This window comes from Sorex fumeus, unplaced genomic scaffold, assembly GCF_029834395.1.
Source record: "Sorex fumeus unplaced genomic scaffold, SorFum_2.1 ptg000131l, whole genome shotgun sequence".
Lineage (NCBI taxonomy): Eukaryota > Metazoa > Chordata > Mammalia > Eulipotyphla > Soricidae > Sorex > Sorex fumeus.
The window spans coordinates 15,796,668-15,814,921 of NW_026606188.1; the positions used below are offsets into that span (position 1 = coordinate 15,796,668).

Consider the following 18,254-nt stretch of genomic DNA (forward strand, 5'->3'; position numbering starts at 1 on the left):
ATCTGTGTAGGTGTAGTATATTATCAAACACGCTAATTTGCTAAATTATTATTATATTATATATTATAATATATTATATTATTATATTATTATTATATCAAACTTACCGAATCTGCGGAAATATTACCTACATAAAGGTAATATAAAGGTATACCTATACCTTTATATAGATAATATTTTCAGCTCAAATGAGTAACCAAGGATCCCTTTCTTAACTTATTGATACTTTTAAATTAGTAATAAAATTATCAACCACCCTTAACAACTAGGCAAAGCATTTAAGTAGAGAGCTTACATAAAGTGGAATGCAAATGACACTTAGGCACATATATACTAAATGCATTTATCATGCAACAATCACAAATAAAATTTATTTTTACCCATCAATTTGGCAAAATCAGTAAGTTTGTTAATACCCTATGTCAACAGAGAACCCTCATCTACTTGTGTAAGATTTTATTATTGGTATTTTTATAGACAGTATATAGATGATAGATAGGTTATAGAAAAATATTAATCCAAATTAGATATGAACATTACATACCTGTTGACCCAGCAAGGTTACTTGCAGTGTTAATTTACAGGTAATTCATGCAGGGGCAAAATGTGATAACTGATCAGCTATTCATGGAAGCATTGTTTTAAATACAGTGAATGCAGGGACCTTTAACTAAATCTTGATTTTTTTCCCTATACATGGAGTATCATGAAGCAACAGAAATTCTAAAGAAATACTTTATGAAATAATGTGAAACAGAGTCTAAATTATACTATTCTTTGAAGAAAGAAAGCCTCAGAAAGATGTATTATGTTACTATTTAATGCAAAAATAGATATGAAATTTACTGGTCTTACTTACAGGCACTGAGAGAGAACAAAAGGGAATGCCCTGCCACACAGGCATGGTGGGATGGGGGGGTGGGGGTTGGGAGGGATTCTGGGACCCGTGGTGGTGGAAAATGGGCACTGGTGGAGGGATGGGTACTTGATCATTGTATAACTGAAACCCAAGCACAAAAATTTGTAAGTCTATAACTGTACCTCGTGGTGTTTCACTAATAAAAAAAAATAAATAAACCAAAACAAACAGAAAAAATAAATAAAATAAAAATGTACCGTTGGGGTCAACTGAATGGACTGAGCTCAGGCTTTGCATACAGGAGGTCTCTAAATTCCTGGCGCCACCTGGTTCCCCAAACACCTCTGGAGGTGACCCCTGAACTAAGAGTAACCTCATGCATTGCTGGTTGTGGCCCAAGTTTTTAAATTTAAAAATAAAATAATTTTTAAAAGAAAAAAAGAAATTCAGGCACCTACAAGACTTGGTGGTCTGAAAGACAAGTGGGGTTCTCTATCGCCAAGCAGACCCATAGAAGCTTATGTAGAAACCTTGCTAAGTCAATAATGTATTCAGTCCAGATAACCTCAACAACACATTTTTTCATTTGTTTTTGTTTTGGGGCCTCACCCAGTGCTGCTCAGTGATTACTCCTGACTCCACACTCAGTAATCACTCCTGGAGGTGTTCAGGGACTACATGGGATGCTGGAGATCAAACCCAGGCCGGCCGTCTATAAAACAAGGGCCTTACCCACTGCACTATCCTTCCAGACCCCTACTCAGTACACCTTTCTCTCAAGGCTAGGCCAGCTCACACCCAGGGAATAGTGCACTACTCGTTTCTTCAGCAGTAAATTCATTTTATCTGTTATAAAGAACATAAAGAGGGAGAAGAAAAAAGTTCCAAGCCTCCAAGCACAAACCGTAGTTTCACATCAGGAAATCCTTCTTTCCTAGGACTAGTATATAGTATGCATGCTCTAGCCTGAATATCTGTCCCGCACCCTCAGATTCCTACGGTGAAGCCTTATTCCCCATTACAGGAATGTTTTCTGTAGTCCTCTAAGAGGCCATTAGACCACGAGTGTGAAGCTCTTCTCATAAAACAGCAACTGTATTACAAATCTTTCTGTCCATCACTTGGGGTCATCCGTATCAGCAAGCCAGGAATAGCATCACTAGACAGCGCGTGCACTGGGCTTCCTTCTCCACCGGGATGCTAAGCTCCAGGGCAGCCGGCACCAAGAGCAAATGCCTGCTTTTCAGTCACTGAGTTGATGCTATTGTGTGATAGTAGCCCCAGCAGAGAAAGACGGATACTCAGCTTCACTCTTCCACTGAAATAGATGACTCAGAAGGGTTTTTTGTTTTGTTTTGTTTAGCTCCACACCCTTCACAGTAGGAGATAAAAATGTCCAAGGCTACTAATTACGTAACTGCTCCTGAAGCATGCTTCTCACGTGCAGGACGCTGCGCAGGGGCCACCTAGTGGAGGATACTTTTCCCATGAAAAGGAAAGAGATTGGGATGCTAAGTGTCTTGTCCTCTCTAATACATAAGTGAGCCTCACTCCATAGGCGCAAAGTCTTTCGTATCTAATAACTCCTCTTTAAATCATTCTAGTGAGGATAAGGAGACAATAAAATGTGTTAAATTATTGTGCTGACACCACAACACCCAAAAGGAGAGAGAGAACACAGGGGATTGCCCTGCCACAGAGGCAGGGGAGATGGGGGGATGGGGGTGGGGGGGATATTATCCATGGTGGTGGAAAATGGGCATTGGTGGAGGGATGGGTATCTGGTCATTGTATAATCGAAACCCAAGCACAAAAAAATTGTAAATCTACAACTGTACCTCATGGTGTTTCACTAATAAAAAAAAAATCAAAAAAAATTATTGTGCTGAGTGAAAAGTCAGAAGCTCAGGGCCACAAAGCTGATTCTTGAGCTACGTACTCATTCACCATGTTATTTCAATGATTAACTATCATTTTTCATTTTTCAATCATTTAATTATGGGCTGGAGCGATAGCACAGGGGTAGGGCGTTTGCCTTGCGCGCAGCCAACATGGCCGACCTGAGTTCGATTCCTCTGCCCCTCTCGGAGAGCCCGGCAAGCTACCAAGAGTATCTCGCCCGCACAGCAGAGCCTGGCAAGCTACCCGTGACGTATTCGATATGCCAAACACAGTAACAACAAAGTCTCCAATGGAGACATGACTGGGCCCGCTCAAGCAAATCGATGATCAACGGGAGGGCCTTTACTTACTTTACTTTAATTATAAAACAAAATGACACAAATATGATATGAACTATTACTTTAGTACAACTAAGAATTGTCTAATAAGCATTAAATAGAATATTATACATCAAGGTATAATAGGACAGTGAGGTAGGCCCAAACAAGTGCAGAGATTAGAAGGTAACAGGATTATTCAAAAATTATTTTATTGTTGTCCTCTAGAAAATATTCTTTAAAATAAAGCTTCCACCCCCACCCAAGAAGAATGCTCTGATCTTACATAAATACAAGTTCCTGCTCTGGGTTGTCTTTTGCTGTTGTTGTTGTTGGGGGGGGATGGTGCTTTTAGAGTCACACCCAGCAGGGCTCAGGGGTTACTCCTGGCTCTACACCCAGGAATTACTCCTGGAGGCATCTGGGGGGCCATATGGGATGCCAGGGATTGAAGCCACGCAAACACCCTACCTGCTCGACTATTGCTCCACCCCCACTTGCCTACTCTGGAAAATAAATTCAATTCATTGTATCAAAGTTTGAGGATTTGTAGGAAAAGCAAGCATTCTTCAAGTTATAATTAGTTATAAATTATGACTTTCCTCTCATAGGAATAATATGATTACTATGCTATAAGTAAAAATTTTTTTATCTCAGACAGGTGAGACTAATATTCTCCGAAATATGGAATAATTCTAGTTCTTTTCTGGCTTTAGAAAATGACACCTATAAAGAAGAGAATGCCTCAGAATGTCCTGAGCCCTCACCAGGCTGTCTTCACAGGGGCACCTCAGTGGGGGGTGGGAGGGGTTGAGTCGCCCTCCCCGCCCCAAGCAGAACCCCGGCAATTGAAAACCTCCAGAACCCAACCGCCGCCATGCTCAAGGCCACTCTCCACACACTTGGACGACCTTGCCCAAGAGGGGACGAGCCTCACCCAAGATGAGGTGAACCTCATCAGAGAGTGGACTGGTAGGAAAACCCAGTTATGCAGAAACTTGTGACTGAGATCTCTAAACCTGCTCGGATGGGGACTGGGCCTCCTCCCACCCAGGTCCCCAGTTTTCCAGTAGCTTGGCAGTCACACCAACAAACAGCACCCAGTGCCATGTAATCTCATCAACAGCCAAGACCCAGAGACTATAAACGAAAGCTCCCAGAAGAGAACGACACAGAATTTCCTGGACATTATATTCTGTCCATAACAAGCAACACAAAACAAATATCTAGAATTGCCTTTTTGACAGGTTTGAGTGGTGTCAAAATATCGAATGTAACCAAAGTAGAGAGAGGATTTGGGGGGAATTGTCTGCCACACAGGCAGGAGGAGGGTTGGAAGGGGACGTGGGGGGGGGGGGGCAAAGGGGGATACTGGAGATTTTGTTGGTGGGAAAGTGCACTGGTGGAGGGATGGGTGTTTGATGACTGTATGACTGAAGATCCAACATGAAACCTTTGTAACTGAATCTTACATCAATAAAATGGGGGGGGAGAATATTAATAAAATTAAATTAACATTCTGAATAGAATAAAAAAAGTAATGTGGAGTTCATACCCAATTCAATCAGCTTAATCAGTGGCCAAATAAATAGCAGTATTCCTACATTATAAAAAACAGAAAGAAAGAAAATGACAACTACAAAGAACTGATTGTATGCTTTGATTTTAGACAGCTTCTCTTTTTTCCAAATTAATTTTTGTAACAGTAGTGTTCTCTGAAAAGGTACAAATCTTCGAAACTATAATGAATATAAACAAAAAGAATTTGGGAATGTAGGAACATAATTTGTAATTAATTCCACCTAATCCATACTTGGCATTTATAAGAACATATCTTTATAATAGTGCAGAAATTTGAATTTTTAGTCTCTTATTAGGCTACATGAGATGTTAGAGTAGACAATGAAGTGGGGTGGCACCTTGACAATGAATTTTAGGAACTTATAGAACTAAGAAATATTTGGGAATTATTTTGTGGGAGGTTCAACATTTGACATCAACCAAACCCATTAGGGTTTGAGGTCCCTTTCTTAGCAAAATTCTTAGTTATGAACTATTCTGCATAGAGAACTCCAAACTAAGGTAGCACAGAAACAACCCAAATAGTTGGCTTTGCAAAGCAATTTCATGCACTCACACATCTTTTCTCTGGGCTAGCACTTTCTCTTTTCTATTTTATTTTATGGCACTCCGTTACAAGGCATCCCCTCCTTCTCTGTCTCTCTGTCTCTCTGTCTCTCTGTCTCTCTCTCTCTCCTTCTCTCTCTCTCTCTTCCTTTCTTTCCTGTCCTTTATTATCTTTAGTGAAGACAAAAAACCTGGAACCTAGTGGAGATTTAAATTGTCTTCTTGTTTTCCTGTAAAGAATAACTTCTCCTCAACTTGGGAAACATGACTCTGAAAATATGAGTGATAAGAACCAATTTCTATTCTGTGTAGATGAAGTGGATATCAGGGCAGCTTGACAACTGCTTTAGTGAGACTGGTAGCATTTTGCAGTCCATGATATTCAAAATTTTGTACACCAGTTCTGACTTCCTTGAGCACCTGCTCCATTGGCAACAATATGGTGCTTTCTGCTGGTGCTGTAATTCCAAGTCAGCCATAGACACCGGGTCAATAATCGGTATTCTATAGTAATGTTCCTGTAGTGTTTTCTAACCAGGATCCCCTTAATGTGCCCCCTCCATCGTACAAGTCAGTCCCTAATGTCATGCTGTTATGGGTCATACAGCCCCTTGTTAATAAAGCTGCTCTACAGCATACTCTACTGTCAACATTTTTTTGGTTGTTGTGTTTTGGGTTTCTTCATCCAAATGTCTGATTTCACTTTCATTGTATCATTCAACAAACTGAAAAATTCAATACTGTATTAGGAAATAGACTTTGTGCTAGATTTTTGCCTAGCTATTGGCTAAAATAAACATTCTTAGCATTTTGGTTTTTTTTGTTTTTGGTCCACACCCAACTAATCTTCGTGGTTTACTTTTGGCTTTGCACTCAAGAATTACTCCTGGCGGTGCTCAGCAGACTGTATGGAATGTCAGGGGTCAATCCAAGGCCAGCTGTGTGCAAGGCAAGTGCCCTACCTGCTGTAACATTGTTCTAGCTCAATATTCTTACATGTTGATGGTAGATGATGGTAGATAAGGCTAAGCTTTATTATCATTATTTGTTTTTTTGGAGGGGGGTGTTGCACTGGGCAATGCACTGGAGTTACTCCTGGCTCTGCACTCAAAATTACTCCTAGCGGTGCTCAGGAGACTGTATGGGAAGTTGGGAATCAAAAACCCAGGTTGGCCACGAGCAAAACGCCATACCCTCTGTTTTATGGCTCCAGCCCCAAGGCTAAGCTTTAATCGGCAGTAGTTTAGTGTGTCAAATTAAATTATGAAATTTCAACATAAAATTATTTTCTCAGATCAGAACCTCATTATAAGTCTAGGAAGATCTGCACTATATATTCTGATGAGATCAGGATGAAAGTCAGAAGTTTCCTCCATTAAATTTTCTTGATGACTGATGCTATTGGAAAAATGACTGGTTTGGGGCCATAAGGCCTCCACAGTGTCAGTGGCTTCTTATTTATTTTTTTATTTTAGGCACTGTGATTTACAGTACTATTGATGATAGGGTTTCATGCATACAACATTCCAGCACCACATACTCCACCAGTGTCTATTTCTCACTACCATGGTCTCAGTGTATTGTGTTAGTTTTAAGTACTACAGTGTCAACCACCAAATATGTGTTAGGATTACATAATCAAAGGCCTGTACAGTTCCTCTATTAAAGTTCAAAATGAAATTGGGGGAAGGGGAAGTCACCCAGCTTGGGGATTATGCCTGGCAGTGCTTACGGGACCATATGTGGTCCATGAATAGAACTCGGGCCAGCTGTGTGCAAGGCAATGAGCTTACCCACTACACTATCTAGAGGGCTCTCAAAACTAAGTATTCTAAGCCTCACAGGTAAAATGGGCTTTGTCTCATGTACTCAATTGTCTCATGTACTCAATTCTGTTTTTGTAGCAAAACAAACAAAAAAAATGTAGCCAGAGACAATGCCATTAAGCAGAGTATCGCAATGCCTCAACAAACTTCATTTATCAATTAAAGTAGCAGAGTTATCTCCTATCTGCTGTCTGCCTGCTCCAAACTCACAGGATCCTCCCCTCCCAGGACCACACCTCGAACTCTTTTATGCTGTGTTTTGTTCATTATCCTTCTCAACGTTCTTCTTTTCTTGTTTCTTCCTCTCTCCACCTCTACCATGAAACTGGAATTCTCGGGCAACCCTCTGTCAGAAACCCTGACTGAATGAGTGGGAAAAGAAAACAGTTCTGAGTCATGATCTCAAAATAATTGTCAGAGACATTTTACTTTTAAAAAAGGAAATGCTTCAGGGTTATTACTTAACCTGGAGGTTCTCAACTGAAGAGCTTCAAACACACCAGAAGAGAAATAAACTAATGGCTATTTCCTGACTCATAAAACGGTCACTTTTCTTAAGTTCCTTTTATATATAAACAATGAAGACTCAACCATGAAACAAATTTCACAATAGTCAAATTCCTGCAAATCCGGAGGCTGAGCTGATATTATTAGGAAAAGATGTCATTTGAAAAAAGAAAGGAAAACTGCATAATTTCTCTTAACTCACATTCCAGAGTTAAAATAAAATCAAGGGAGCCTTTTTCCCTAAATTTTATAAATGAACTATACATTGGAGCCACTTTTCTATTCAGATTTTTTAGGACAGAATAATTCCAGAAAGCTAACACAAAAAGGGAGGAAAGGATGTTGCTGAGGCTGCTGGTGACAAGGTACGGGAATGACTGTAGGGAACGCTACCAAGTGGGATGTCCAGAGGAAACGCATGGCATGCTCAGTCTGGATAACTGCGGGAGAATTTAATAAAGGAATTATGTATAAGGCATATGCAATCAATGACATAAGATGATTTGTTGTTTAAATTGTTTCACTTTTGATCTGAGAAGAATGCTTGATTATAAATAATATCAGTACAATAGGAATAAATCCGTCCCAGGCCAAAAAAAAAAAACCTGTAATATTTGGAATTGCCAGAATAAGTCGCTATTATCACCTCCAGATTAAAGGCACAAAGAGAAGGGTGGTAGAGAGAACAGAGGGGAATGCCCTGCCACAAAGGCATGGTGGGATGGGGGGATGGGGGGTGGGAGGGATACTGGGATCCATGGTGGTGGGAAATGGGCACTGGTGGAGGGATGGGGATGGGTATTTGATCACTGCATTGAAACCCAAGCAGAAAATTTGTAAGTCTACAACTGTACCTCATGGTGTCTTACTAATAAAAAAATTTTTTTTAAAAGTGGGTGAATTAAAACTTCAGTTTCAGTGCCCTCCTACACTTTGTCTCTTGCCAAAATCTCCTGTTAGCTAAATCCAACCAGAAACTGGAAGTGAGTGGTGTTTGTTGAAATAGTCCCAATGGGTCTGCTTTGCCAGTGTAAAAGCAGAAAAGTAGAATCTGGAAAGAAGAGAATATATCTGAAGGGGGAATTAGAAGATGTCCAACAAAGACAGTACCCTTGAAAAATCGGAACTATCCTTCAACTCTGATCTCTTTTACAACTGCAACTCTGATCTCTTTTACAACTGTGAGGTGTTCTAAATAAGCTAAATACCAATTTGCTCTTGAATTATCTCCTTATTAATTTAAACCTGATTGTAGAAAGACAATGATTAACATTTTTACTTTCAATTTAGTGAGCATGACTATTTCTTGTACCAGGAAAGGGCTCAATTGGCTGAGTTTGTTTTTAATGTGGAAGACTCTGGCTTTGATCCCCAGCACTGTATGGTCCCTCAGGACCATTAGAAGTGACTCCCAAGCAAAGTGCTGGGAGTAGCCCCTGAGCACTGAAGGGTATATGAGTATTGCTCTCCCGACAAAAAAAAAAAAGCTTTCTTTACAAATGAATAAGATCAATGGCTAAGTTTTATACAGTTTTCTATAGCTGACTTCCTTCACTTTAACCTTAAAAAATTATCTGGCAACATTTCTCAGTCATAGGCTGATAATGCAGGAACCACCAGCTTTACGACAGAAAACTTTCTCATTCCACAGTTTGATCTACAAATGTCTCCAAAGGATCTCTAAAGGAAGTGTGGAATTTGGTGAAATGAAGCAATTGTTGAAACCAAGAGTGAGACTGCTTTAATACAAATATGTAATGTGTAATTCAAAAATAATGTGTAAAATGGACATGTATAGAACTCTTCACAAACCATCTTTGGCTGTTCTACATTGAATAATACACCTGCTTATAAATACTAAAGGTAGAATATCTAGAAAAAAATCCCCTTTTCAGTTGTGGTTCTTCCTTTCATCGGGTATGCATAAAAAAATCAAGAGGTAGACAGATTATCTGATCCGCATTCTCTGTGATCTGGAGCAATTATTTGTACTTCCAGACCCAAATAAACACCCATCTTTCAGAGGAAGAGGCTGGAGGAAAGGTATTTGTCACATCCCAATATTATTACACTAAGGTTTGACGCCATCCACTTTTCCTACTCTACTGAAGAGATCTCTCTCGTTTTTCAAGCATCAGTTTGTTTTTCCTTCTGTTTTTCTAAATCTAATGATCCTATTATTTAATAAGATTTTTTGTTCTTGAATATTTGACCCACTCCTTTAAAAGTTTACATGAAAACTTTTACATGCATTTACATGAAAATGAGTCCACTCTAAATACTTAGGACATTAAGAGTAAAAAATAAATAAACTTAGAAGAAATAAATCAGGATTGAAAAAGAAAGGGAACTATTATTAAAATTAGAAAATGCTTAGGAAATAAATGTAAGACAAATCTTTTAGTGGGACTAGGAGAAAACACGGTTGTTCATAATTCTTCTCTGGTCCATTTCTTGATGAGAGTATTGCATAATCTCTCTGAGTAACCAGACTGCTACATATGATGTCACTTCTGTTTCCTACCATGCGAAGTTACTATTTTTGACCTTGCCTAGGATTTCCCAAACAGCACATCTAGATACTGCTCACACCTTCAGCATTTGAACAAAAGAGAAAAACAGGTAGAAAAATGAAGAGGAAGATGAAAAGAGAAAGAGAAAACTGAAGAGAAAATAGGTAGAAAAATAGATCAATGAAAAGAGAAATTAAGAGAATACTCTTTCACCCATGAGAAATTTTCATAAATGTGCTTGCTTACCTGAATGTTGCTCCAGGCAAGGCATAGTGAATTCCAAAAGAATGGCAGCAGCAGCAACAACAACATCAACAAATAGAAAAGTAGAACTTGATAGATTTGGTCTGATTCCTGACAATGACCTTCAAAAAAAATATGTATTTCATGTACAGCTAACGACCACTCCTTAAATGGCAATAATGGCCTCAAGCTGAAGTTGACTTCTAACCTTAGAGTACTCCAATATGTCTATTTGGAAGATCAGACCTCACTTTGGGGCATGTCTAACTTTTCACTTCTTGTAATGTCTCCTCTGACCTTCTCAGAATGTGATCATCTTCCAGTACACCTGAGCTCTTTTCTTCTGCCTAACCTTGCCTAGGATTTTTTTTTACCTTCCAGCACCTTCTACCACTTTCTAGCATTGAGAAAGTAAGTATATAGTGAATAAACCAGTTACTATAAAATATTTTCTTCTTCAGAGGAACTCACAATCAATAGAAAAGATTGGAAACATAACTTTAATATTATCTACATCAGTTATCTACTTATCAGATAAAGTTATAAAATGAACAGTAGACAAAAATATGATTTAAGGAAAGGTGAAGACAGGTCAGAGAATGCTTTTGGAGATGTTCAGTGATAGGAGCTTCAAATGACAGGAGAATACTAGTACCTAAATACATGAGGCTAGGAAGAAGAAAGCTTAGTACATATTTCAAGTCTATTAGCTTCATGTTGTTTTTGCAGAAGCCTAGAAAAATAAAGGAGCAAAGGCTGAAAAAAAAATGGCTTGAGTGAAAGAAGGAATCATGATAGTATGTGTCAAGAGGTTTTTCATTAGTTTGGGGTTTAGGAGCCACACAGAGGCCATCTCAGGCCTGAGAATGTCACTTCCTTCCTTGTGCTGAAGGGACAATGTGATAGCAGGGATTGAACTCAGGGCCCCCAAATGCAAGACAGGTTCCTCAACACTGCTCCGGCTTCTTGGACCTCCCAAGAATTTTTTAGCAGGAAAGTGCTGAAAGTCTTCAGAACAATAAACGGAGGGAACTAGTTAGAGTCAAGAGTTCAGAGTGTATGTAAAAGGAAAGAGATACATTGAGATACCTTCCTCCCTTCCGGCCTCATTTCTTCAAAGATGTACACATAAGCAAAGTTCTATTTCTGTCTGTCTCTGTCTCTCAGCCTCTGCCTCTGTCTGCCTCTCTCTCTAGCTCTCTCAAAGTTTTCAAGAACAAGCAGAAACAGAGACCAAGAAATTTAGAGCAAGTGTGAGCAGCACGAGTGAGGAACTGGGAGGAAGAGAAAGCAAGTTGACTTCCTCAGTTACACCTTCTGGCGAGCTTCCAAAAGCAGAGAAACTGACTTCAGTGCCCGTCTTCCTACCCCACGTCGAACTGCTTGCTGCCAGAAACGTCTCTGATGTCAGGGCAAGAGGATCAGGCTTTGACATTACCGTCTAACACCCTGAAAAGATCGTAATGGGAATGCCTCTGCGCAAAGGATGCTTCCAGGAGAAAGTCAGACGAGCATTCCAGAAAAGCGCGTTTTGAAGTCAGTGAATCAGCGACTTTCCTGATTACAGATACTTCTGTTGCTACAATATTTATTCCCGACTTCAGCCGGACAAAAGCTGGGTTCAGCTGTGCGGCTCTGGCGCTGGTCCCCGCGGCCCCTGCGGGCCCGTGACGTTGGCCGGGACGCACGCGGTGCGCTCTGCTCCCAGGAACTTCCCGGGCCGGGCTCCGCAGGCCGGGACACGCGCGGCTGCGGCGGAGGGGCGGGAGGCCGCGGGTAGTCTCCCGGCTCACAGGTCCCGAGCCCAGAGCCGGCCCCGCAGGTGCGCCCTGCGCGCTGGACCGCACCTGCCCCGAGCGACGCTGTCCCCTGCTCCGCAGGCTTGGGAAGGAACACGGGGCCCGCCGCGTTGATTTCCGAAGTCCTTAAGGCGTAGAAGCAGCCAGAGGAGACCACCGCCCCCCAAGCGCCCCAGCCTTAAAGAGGCAAGGAGTAAAGGAGCTTCGCAAAGGGAGTTTCCCTGGCGCCAGGGCCAGGGGCGCTTCTTCCCCATTCAGTCCAAGTCTGAAACCGGTTCCCCCAAGCCCGGGTCAGTCTGGCACACATGATGCCTTCACAGAGGACGAAGAGAGCATCTCTGGTGCCTGCGGATTCTCTCAGCGCGCCAGAGAAGGAAAAGTGCTAGTGCAAAGTGACCAAAGGAAAGCTCAGAACGGAGCGCTCAACAGCTTTGAGCATCTGCAGACACCTGGTGTTTCCCCCATAAAATGGGGACTTGGTTCCTGAAGGAGAAAGATGTGCATGTTTTTCTTAAAGCACATACAGACACACATAAGACTGTACGATTAAAAAAATGGGGGTGGGGGAAGGTGAGAAAAAATTATGGTGATTTTCACCAAGGTTAAAATTTCATACCTGGAGGAAAAATTGGCAATTAGCTTGAGGTTATTGTGGCAATCATTTCACAATTTATGAAATCCGACTCATGCTGCTTGCCTTACATCTATACACAGATGATGTACACAGGATAAATGTATGTCAATTATTTCTCAATCTAATGTGTGTGAGGGGGTGGGAAAGGTTTCTAGCTAAAGCTTACCAGACTTAAAAAATCCCATAGATTTGGCTAGTCCTATTTTTTCTTTCATGTCATCAATTTAGTATTCTATAAAGGAAGAGAATGACACCAAGGAAAATCATTGGCCTAGGAGAAAAGAGCCCGTAGGCGGTTAGGTGTTATATATGTGGGGCCAGAAAGCTCAGGAGTATCTGAGAGAATCCAGCTTAAGGCAACAACATGGAGGAAAATGGACTTGGTGTGTAGGGGAGCAAGAGGGGCAAGAATCTCCTGGCCCTTGCCCCTTCCGGCTGGGCTCTTGGGTCTGGAGGCTGCTCAGTCTGGATAGAAAGTTTAGTGTGGAAAGGGTGGAAATGGGTTCCGAGTCCTTTGCTGGATGCCTTACTGTATTTCTCTTGTCAGTCTTTTTCAGGAAGCTCTTCTTCTTGCAAATGGTAGGACTGGTACTAACCTACAACTTCACTGACTGCAATATTTTAAAGATTAAAATGGATTATCAGAACATCATTGATAAAGCCCTGAAGGAATACATAAATAAGGTAAGTAAAGACATTTTGAAATAATATGTTTTTATGGAAAGAATAGGCAAACCCAAGGCAGTGCTCTCATTTAACTTGAAAAGAAAGATTCCTCTGGAGGAATCTTAAAAAAAAAAATCAAGGGAAAAAAATCTTGGCTCAGCAGTTTGTCTAGTTTCTTTCACAAATGATATTGAGATACTCAGCTTTGTTGTGTTTTTTTCTTTTTTTTTTAATGACTAGTAACAGTTGGTCCACATGAGACATGTAGCTGCTGTAGGTATCTTGTCAAGGGCGTCCAGCGGCTAAAGCACTGCTCTATCAGCGCCTCGGAGAGACCAGGGGCAAGCACTTGAACAAGGGGAGTAAATCGGTTAAGCTAAGCAGCAGCAGTGAAATCGGCTGCCCCCATATGCTCGGCCCAACTGCTCTCCAATCTCTCTGGTGTTCTAGATGCTTTAGGATGCCATTAAAATCCAGCCTCTGGATTCACACACATACACAATGTACTCATGCATATATATGCATTTTCCTGATAATCTTCACATCCAGGTAAAACATGAACATGAAGTGCACAAAGGGTTCCAGGGTAGGTATGGCCACTGGGAAGTGTCATTCATTGCTGAGGTGCACATGCCGAGGAGAGGCGTGGGTGCTAGTGAGAGGAAGATACTCTCTTGCAAACACTAGCAGGTACCTCGGAAGATTCCAGTGTCCCCAGGAAACACGTGCCCAAGGAGCACCTGCGCTCACAGCCTCCCTCACCCCTGTGGCAGTTGAGGGCGCTGAAGGGGGAGCCGCTGCTCTTCTGACTTCACGCCCCGTTTCTCCTTTTCAGCAGACCAAGAGCTGGAAGTTCTATCAGGCTCCGAGCTGTGAGGACCCGGTGAGCAGGGCCGGAGGCGGGCGGGATGCCGGGGACCCGCGGGCGGCTAGTCTCCACGCGGGGGCGTCCGTCGGCCGGACAGTGGGCCTGCGGCTCCTCCCACCCGTCGGGCGCGGCCGGACGCACCATTCCCGAGCGCCTTGACGCTCCGCGTCTCCCCGCCCGCCGGACGCCGTGTCCGTGCGCGCCGCATCCCCCTGAGCTGCATCCTCGAGCGCCGCATCCCCGAGCGCGCCCTGACGCTCCACGTCTCCCCTCCCTGCGGACACCCCATGCCCGCGCACCCCTTGCCCAGACGCCCCATCTCCGCGCGCCGCATCCCCGGGCACCGAATCCCCGCGCACCCTGGCGCTCCGCGTCTCCCAGTCCGCCAGACGCCTCGTCCTCCCAGGGCGCCCAGTCCTCTGACCCTCCGCGTCTCCCCGCCGCCCGCCCCCCCTTAGCCCAGCTGCCTGCGACTGATCCAGCGCCTGACCTTCACCCCAGCCGGCGGCTGCGAGTCCCTGACCCACGGAGCGCTGGCCGAGAGCACCAGGGCTTCTCTCTCCAGCAACTGCCCGGGCTACGCGGGCGCGCAGGTAACCCCGGCTGGGCGCGGATTCGGGCGCCCAGGCTCAGGACAGAGGGCGGGGCGCTTGTCTGGCACCTGGTGAACCTGGGTTCGAGGCCCAGCACCCCGGACGGTCTCCCGGGCTAACCTGTCGGGAACCAGGAGCACCGCCGGGTGAGGCCCCCAAACGGAAAATAGATCAAAAGAAAGTGCAGCATTTCTGCACGAGTCGTGGTTTGGATTCAGTCCTGATTTGGGGGAGGGTAAACATTGTAGACTCTCCTCTCACCTCTTGGACTGATATCCATCCATTTCTAGGGCTTCTGATTAGAATTCGGGCTCGAAACTTTACTCATTAGTGCTCTAAACTCCACTCATTTCTAGGGCTTCGGAACAGAATTAGGGCTTTAAACTTCAGGTCAGTGTTTGGAGGTAGGAAAGTGAGCGTTGGGCATCATTCCTCATGTCCTGGGAATGGAAGGAGGTTATCCAAAACACAGTTCGAGGGCAACTGCCTGAACTTTCAAAAACAAGTCCCTGGACGTGGCTTCTTAGGAGATGTTTATGTATTCAGAATTTGAACAGAATTGCTTGGGCTTATTGTTTGTGTGTTTCTTCCTTAAAATATTAAGTTACACCTTAACTCTATCCCCCTGGTGAATTTAATTGCTTTCATGAGCAGTATTTTTTGTGTCTTTGCAGCTTGCACATACACTCATCTGAATGAATGTGCAACTAATTATGGAAACAGTAGTAGAGAGTTAGGAGCAGAAAGTGGGGAGACAACCTGCTTGCCCGTGATTTATAGGTCTATCCTGGCTAACTCTGAAAAGTTAGATAAATTACTTGGCCTCTGTGTATTTACTTTCATCAGCAAAATAAGGATCATAAGAGCAAGACTATATAAAGTGTTTAGAGGATAAAGTAAGTTAATATATGTAATAGTACTTGAAATTGTGCCTGGCAGTAAGTCCTTTATAAACATTTATTTCAGTCTAGAGAGGTTGTACATTGGGAGGTCACTCACTTGCCTAACACACTGTCAGGTTTGATCCTTGGCATCTTATATGGCTCCTTGGAACCTCACAAGAAATAAGCCCTGAGCACAGCCAGGTGTCACCCCTCCAGCAAAAAAAAGCAAACATTTATTTCCACAGGCATGATATATATAGATATAGATATATATATGTATGTATATGTATCATGTCTGTGGAAATCTGTATATATATGTATATACACACATTTGTGTATGTCCATGATGCCACAAAGAGTTGAGTACAACTATGTACTATTGCTCTCTATCAACTGTAGATACACAGTACCCATCACATTTTGGGGGATAATAATTGAAACCCTAGGGCCATCCAGATTGAGCTGAGGTTAGACACAGCCTATTTAGAACCCTGGTTTGGCTCTCTGTTTTCTTATTCAGAGATTCACTCGGGCCTGTCTATTACCATCCACACTGAAATTCCTCGAACAGGCAGAGAGGACATGAGAGAGAAAGCATGTCTGGGATCAGCTATTTAAGCCGCTCTCAAAATCACAGCAGGCCTAGAGAAAACCGAGCACATTTTTTTTTAAATTTAGGAGATTTTAGACTAAGAGTTTTCCTTATTAACACTCTTATTGTTGGTTTAATATGCTGATTTTCCCGGCATTTTTGTTTTTTATTTTTTTAATTTTTTCCCCTCATTTTATTTTTGAGTTGAATATTGTCCTTATCTAGAGGGCCCTGTCTGTCACCGCCAAAGTGAATGACTAGGCCAGAAGTACCTGATAGTTGTTTTGAGTTCATATTCCTCTTCAAAGAACGCCTTTGCATGACTGTAACACTTTTAGGTGGAGGGGGAAAGAGTGTAGGAGTATTAAAAATAATGCAAATAACAAGTCTATTGAATTAGGTTTATAAATAGGCACAAGAGTGGTTCTGCCCTTGAGGAACTTTTGATCTTGTCAGGGACATGATATCATTATATTGTTAATTATTTTCATCACTTGATAAACATTCGGTGCTTCCAATACATAAGACGTGGTGGGGAATACCCATGACACAATACTACAAACAGAATGGGAGTGAGAGTCAGATGCAATGATACATATTCTGGGTCCCTGGCAAAGTTTCCAAAGGGAAGGGCTGAGCAGTTGGCTGAGGCTTGTGAAGGAGGCAGTGCTAGGTAGAGAGTGGGGTCACTTCTAAAGAAAGTAACACACACAGAGACACAGAGCTTGGCACAGAGAACCAGCCTCTCGGTGGTTGTTAAAGGTAGTGACAATTTTGATTAATTAATCTTTCTGTTCCACAGATAAATAATACCCAAGCAAAGAAGAAAAGAGAAGTCACAAGAAAGTGCCTGGAACAGTTCTCATACTTAGTACAAATCTGGCGTCATTTCAGCCGGTGTTCCTCTCAACCGAGAAATAAATCCTGATTTTAACTATATTCCTCCCTGCCCCCGCCCCTCAAAAATAACAAGCATCTTTATTAGGTAGATGGAACATTAGTTTAACTGTGACATGTAAAGGACCATAAATAGCTATTTTTAAATTACAGAGTGTATTTTAAAATTTATTTTTGTAAGCCTTTATTGTATTAAGTAAGTTTTGGAGGTAAGCATCTCCAATTGTGGGAGAGAATGCTCTAGAATTGGATGCAGGGCCCTGGCCTTGTGGCAGTAATTCCCAGTTTAGATTCATAAGCCTTATTTTCAGGGAAGAGTCCAAAATAGAGTAAGAAGAAAAGAGTATGTTGTCTTTGTTTCTAAAGAGTATGTAAGAGTATTTCAAAAGCAGGCATTTGTTCATGTGTTCCAACTCTTCAAGCTTTCTCATAATGAAATTTTATAAAGGAAGAAATTAAAAGTAAAAGGAGCACAAAACTGTAACATAGTGAAGTAATTGGACGTAATTTTAAGCAGTATATTGGAAAGTATTTTAAGTCATATTTTGTGTAAGAGGAGTGACACATGCCAGCCAGATCAAGTTAATGTACCATTGTAAATGCTGAAATATGTGTATTTTTGCATTTGTCAAATATATTCTTAATTTATTTTTAAAGCACTTTTTAAAAATGTACATGTTTCTTTGTAATTAAAACTTTATATTTCTTAATAAAACAATTTTGTTTTTTAAATTTAGTTCATAGATAATTTTCATATATACTTTTCTGATTCACCACTTTTTTGTTTAGAATTTTGCCTCCCCCAGCCTTGGAACCCAATGAATGACCACCCCTCTCTTGCTTTGTACCTATTGTCACTGACTGTAGAGAAAATAATTGGGTATACGGGACTTAAGGATACAATCATATATTATACATCACAATCATATATTATATATCACAAGTCTTTCCTTTTGTTCCCTGTTGAACTTTCCCAAACCTGAAACAGATAAAGGAAACAAAAACAGGAAAGGGATGTATAATATGT

The 18,254-nt window shown here is 41.9% G+C and overlaps 1 protein-coding gene across 1 annotated transcript; it reads left to right on the forward strand.

Moving 5' to 3' along the window:
• The first annotated feature begins 13,225 nt into the window (after positions 1–13,225).
• TSLP (thymic stromal lymphopoietin) lies at positions 13,226–17,655 on the forward strand. The gene is made up of 4 exons (XM_056138993.1): positions 13,226–13,411; positions 14,232–14,276; positions 14,720–14,854; positions 17,133–17,655. The coding sequence occupies exons 1-4, from the start codon at positions 13,226–13,228 to the stop codon at positions 17,256–17,258; spliced, it is 492 nt and encodes a 163-aa protein (XP_055994968.1). The 3' UTR covers positions 17,259–17,655.
• The last annotated feature ends 599 nt before the right edge of the window (positions 17,656–18,254 follow it).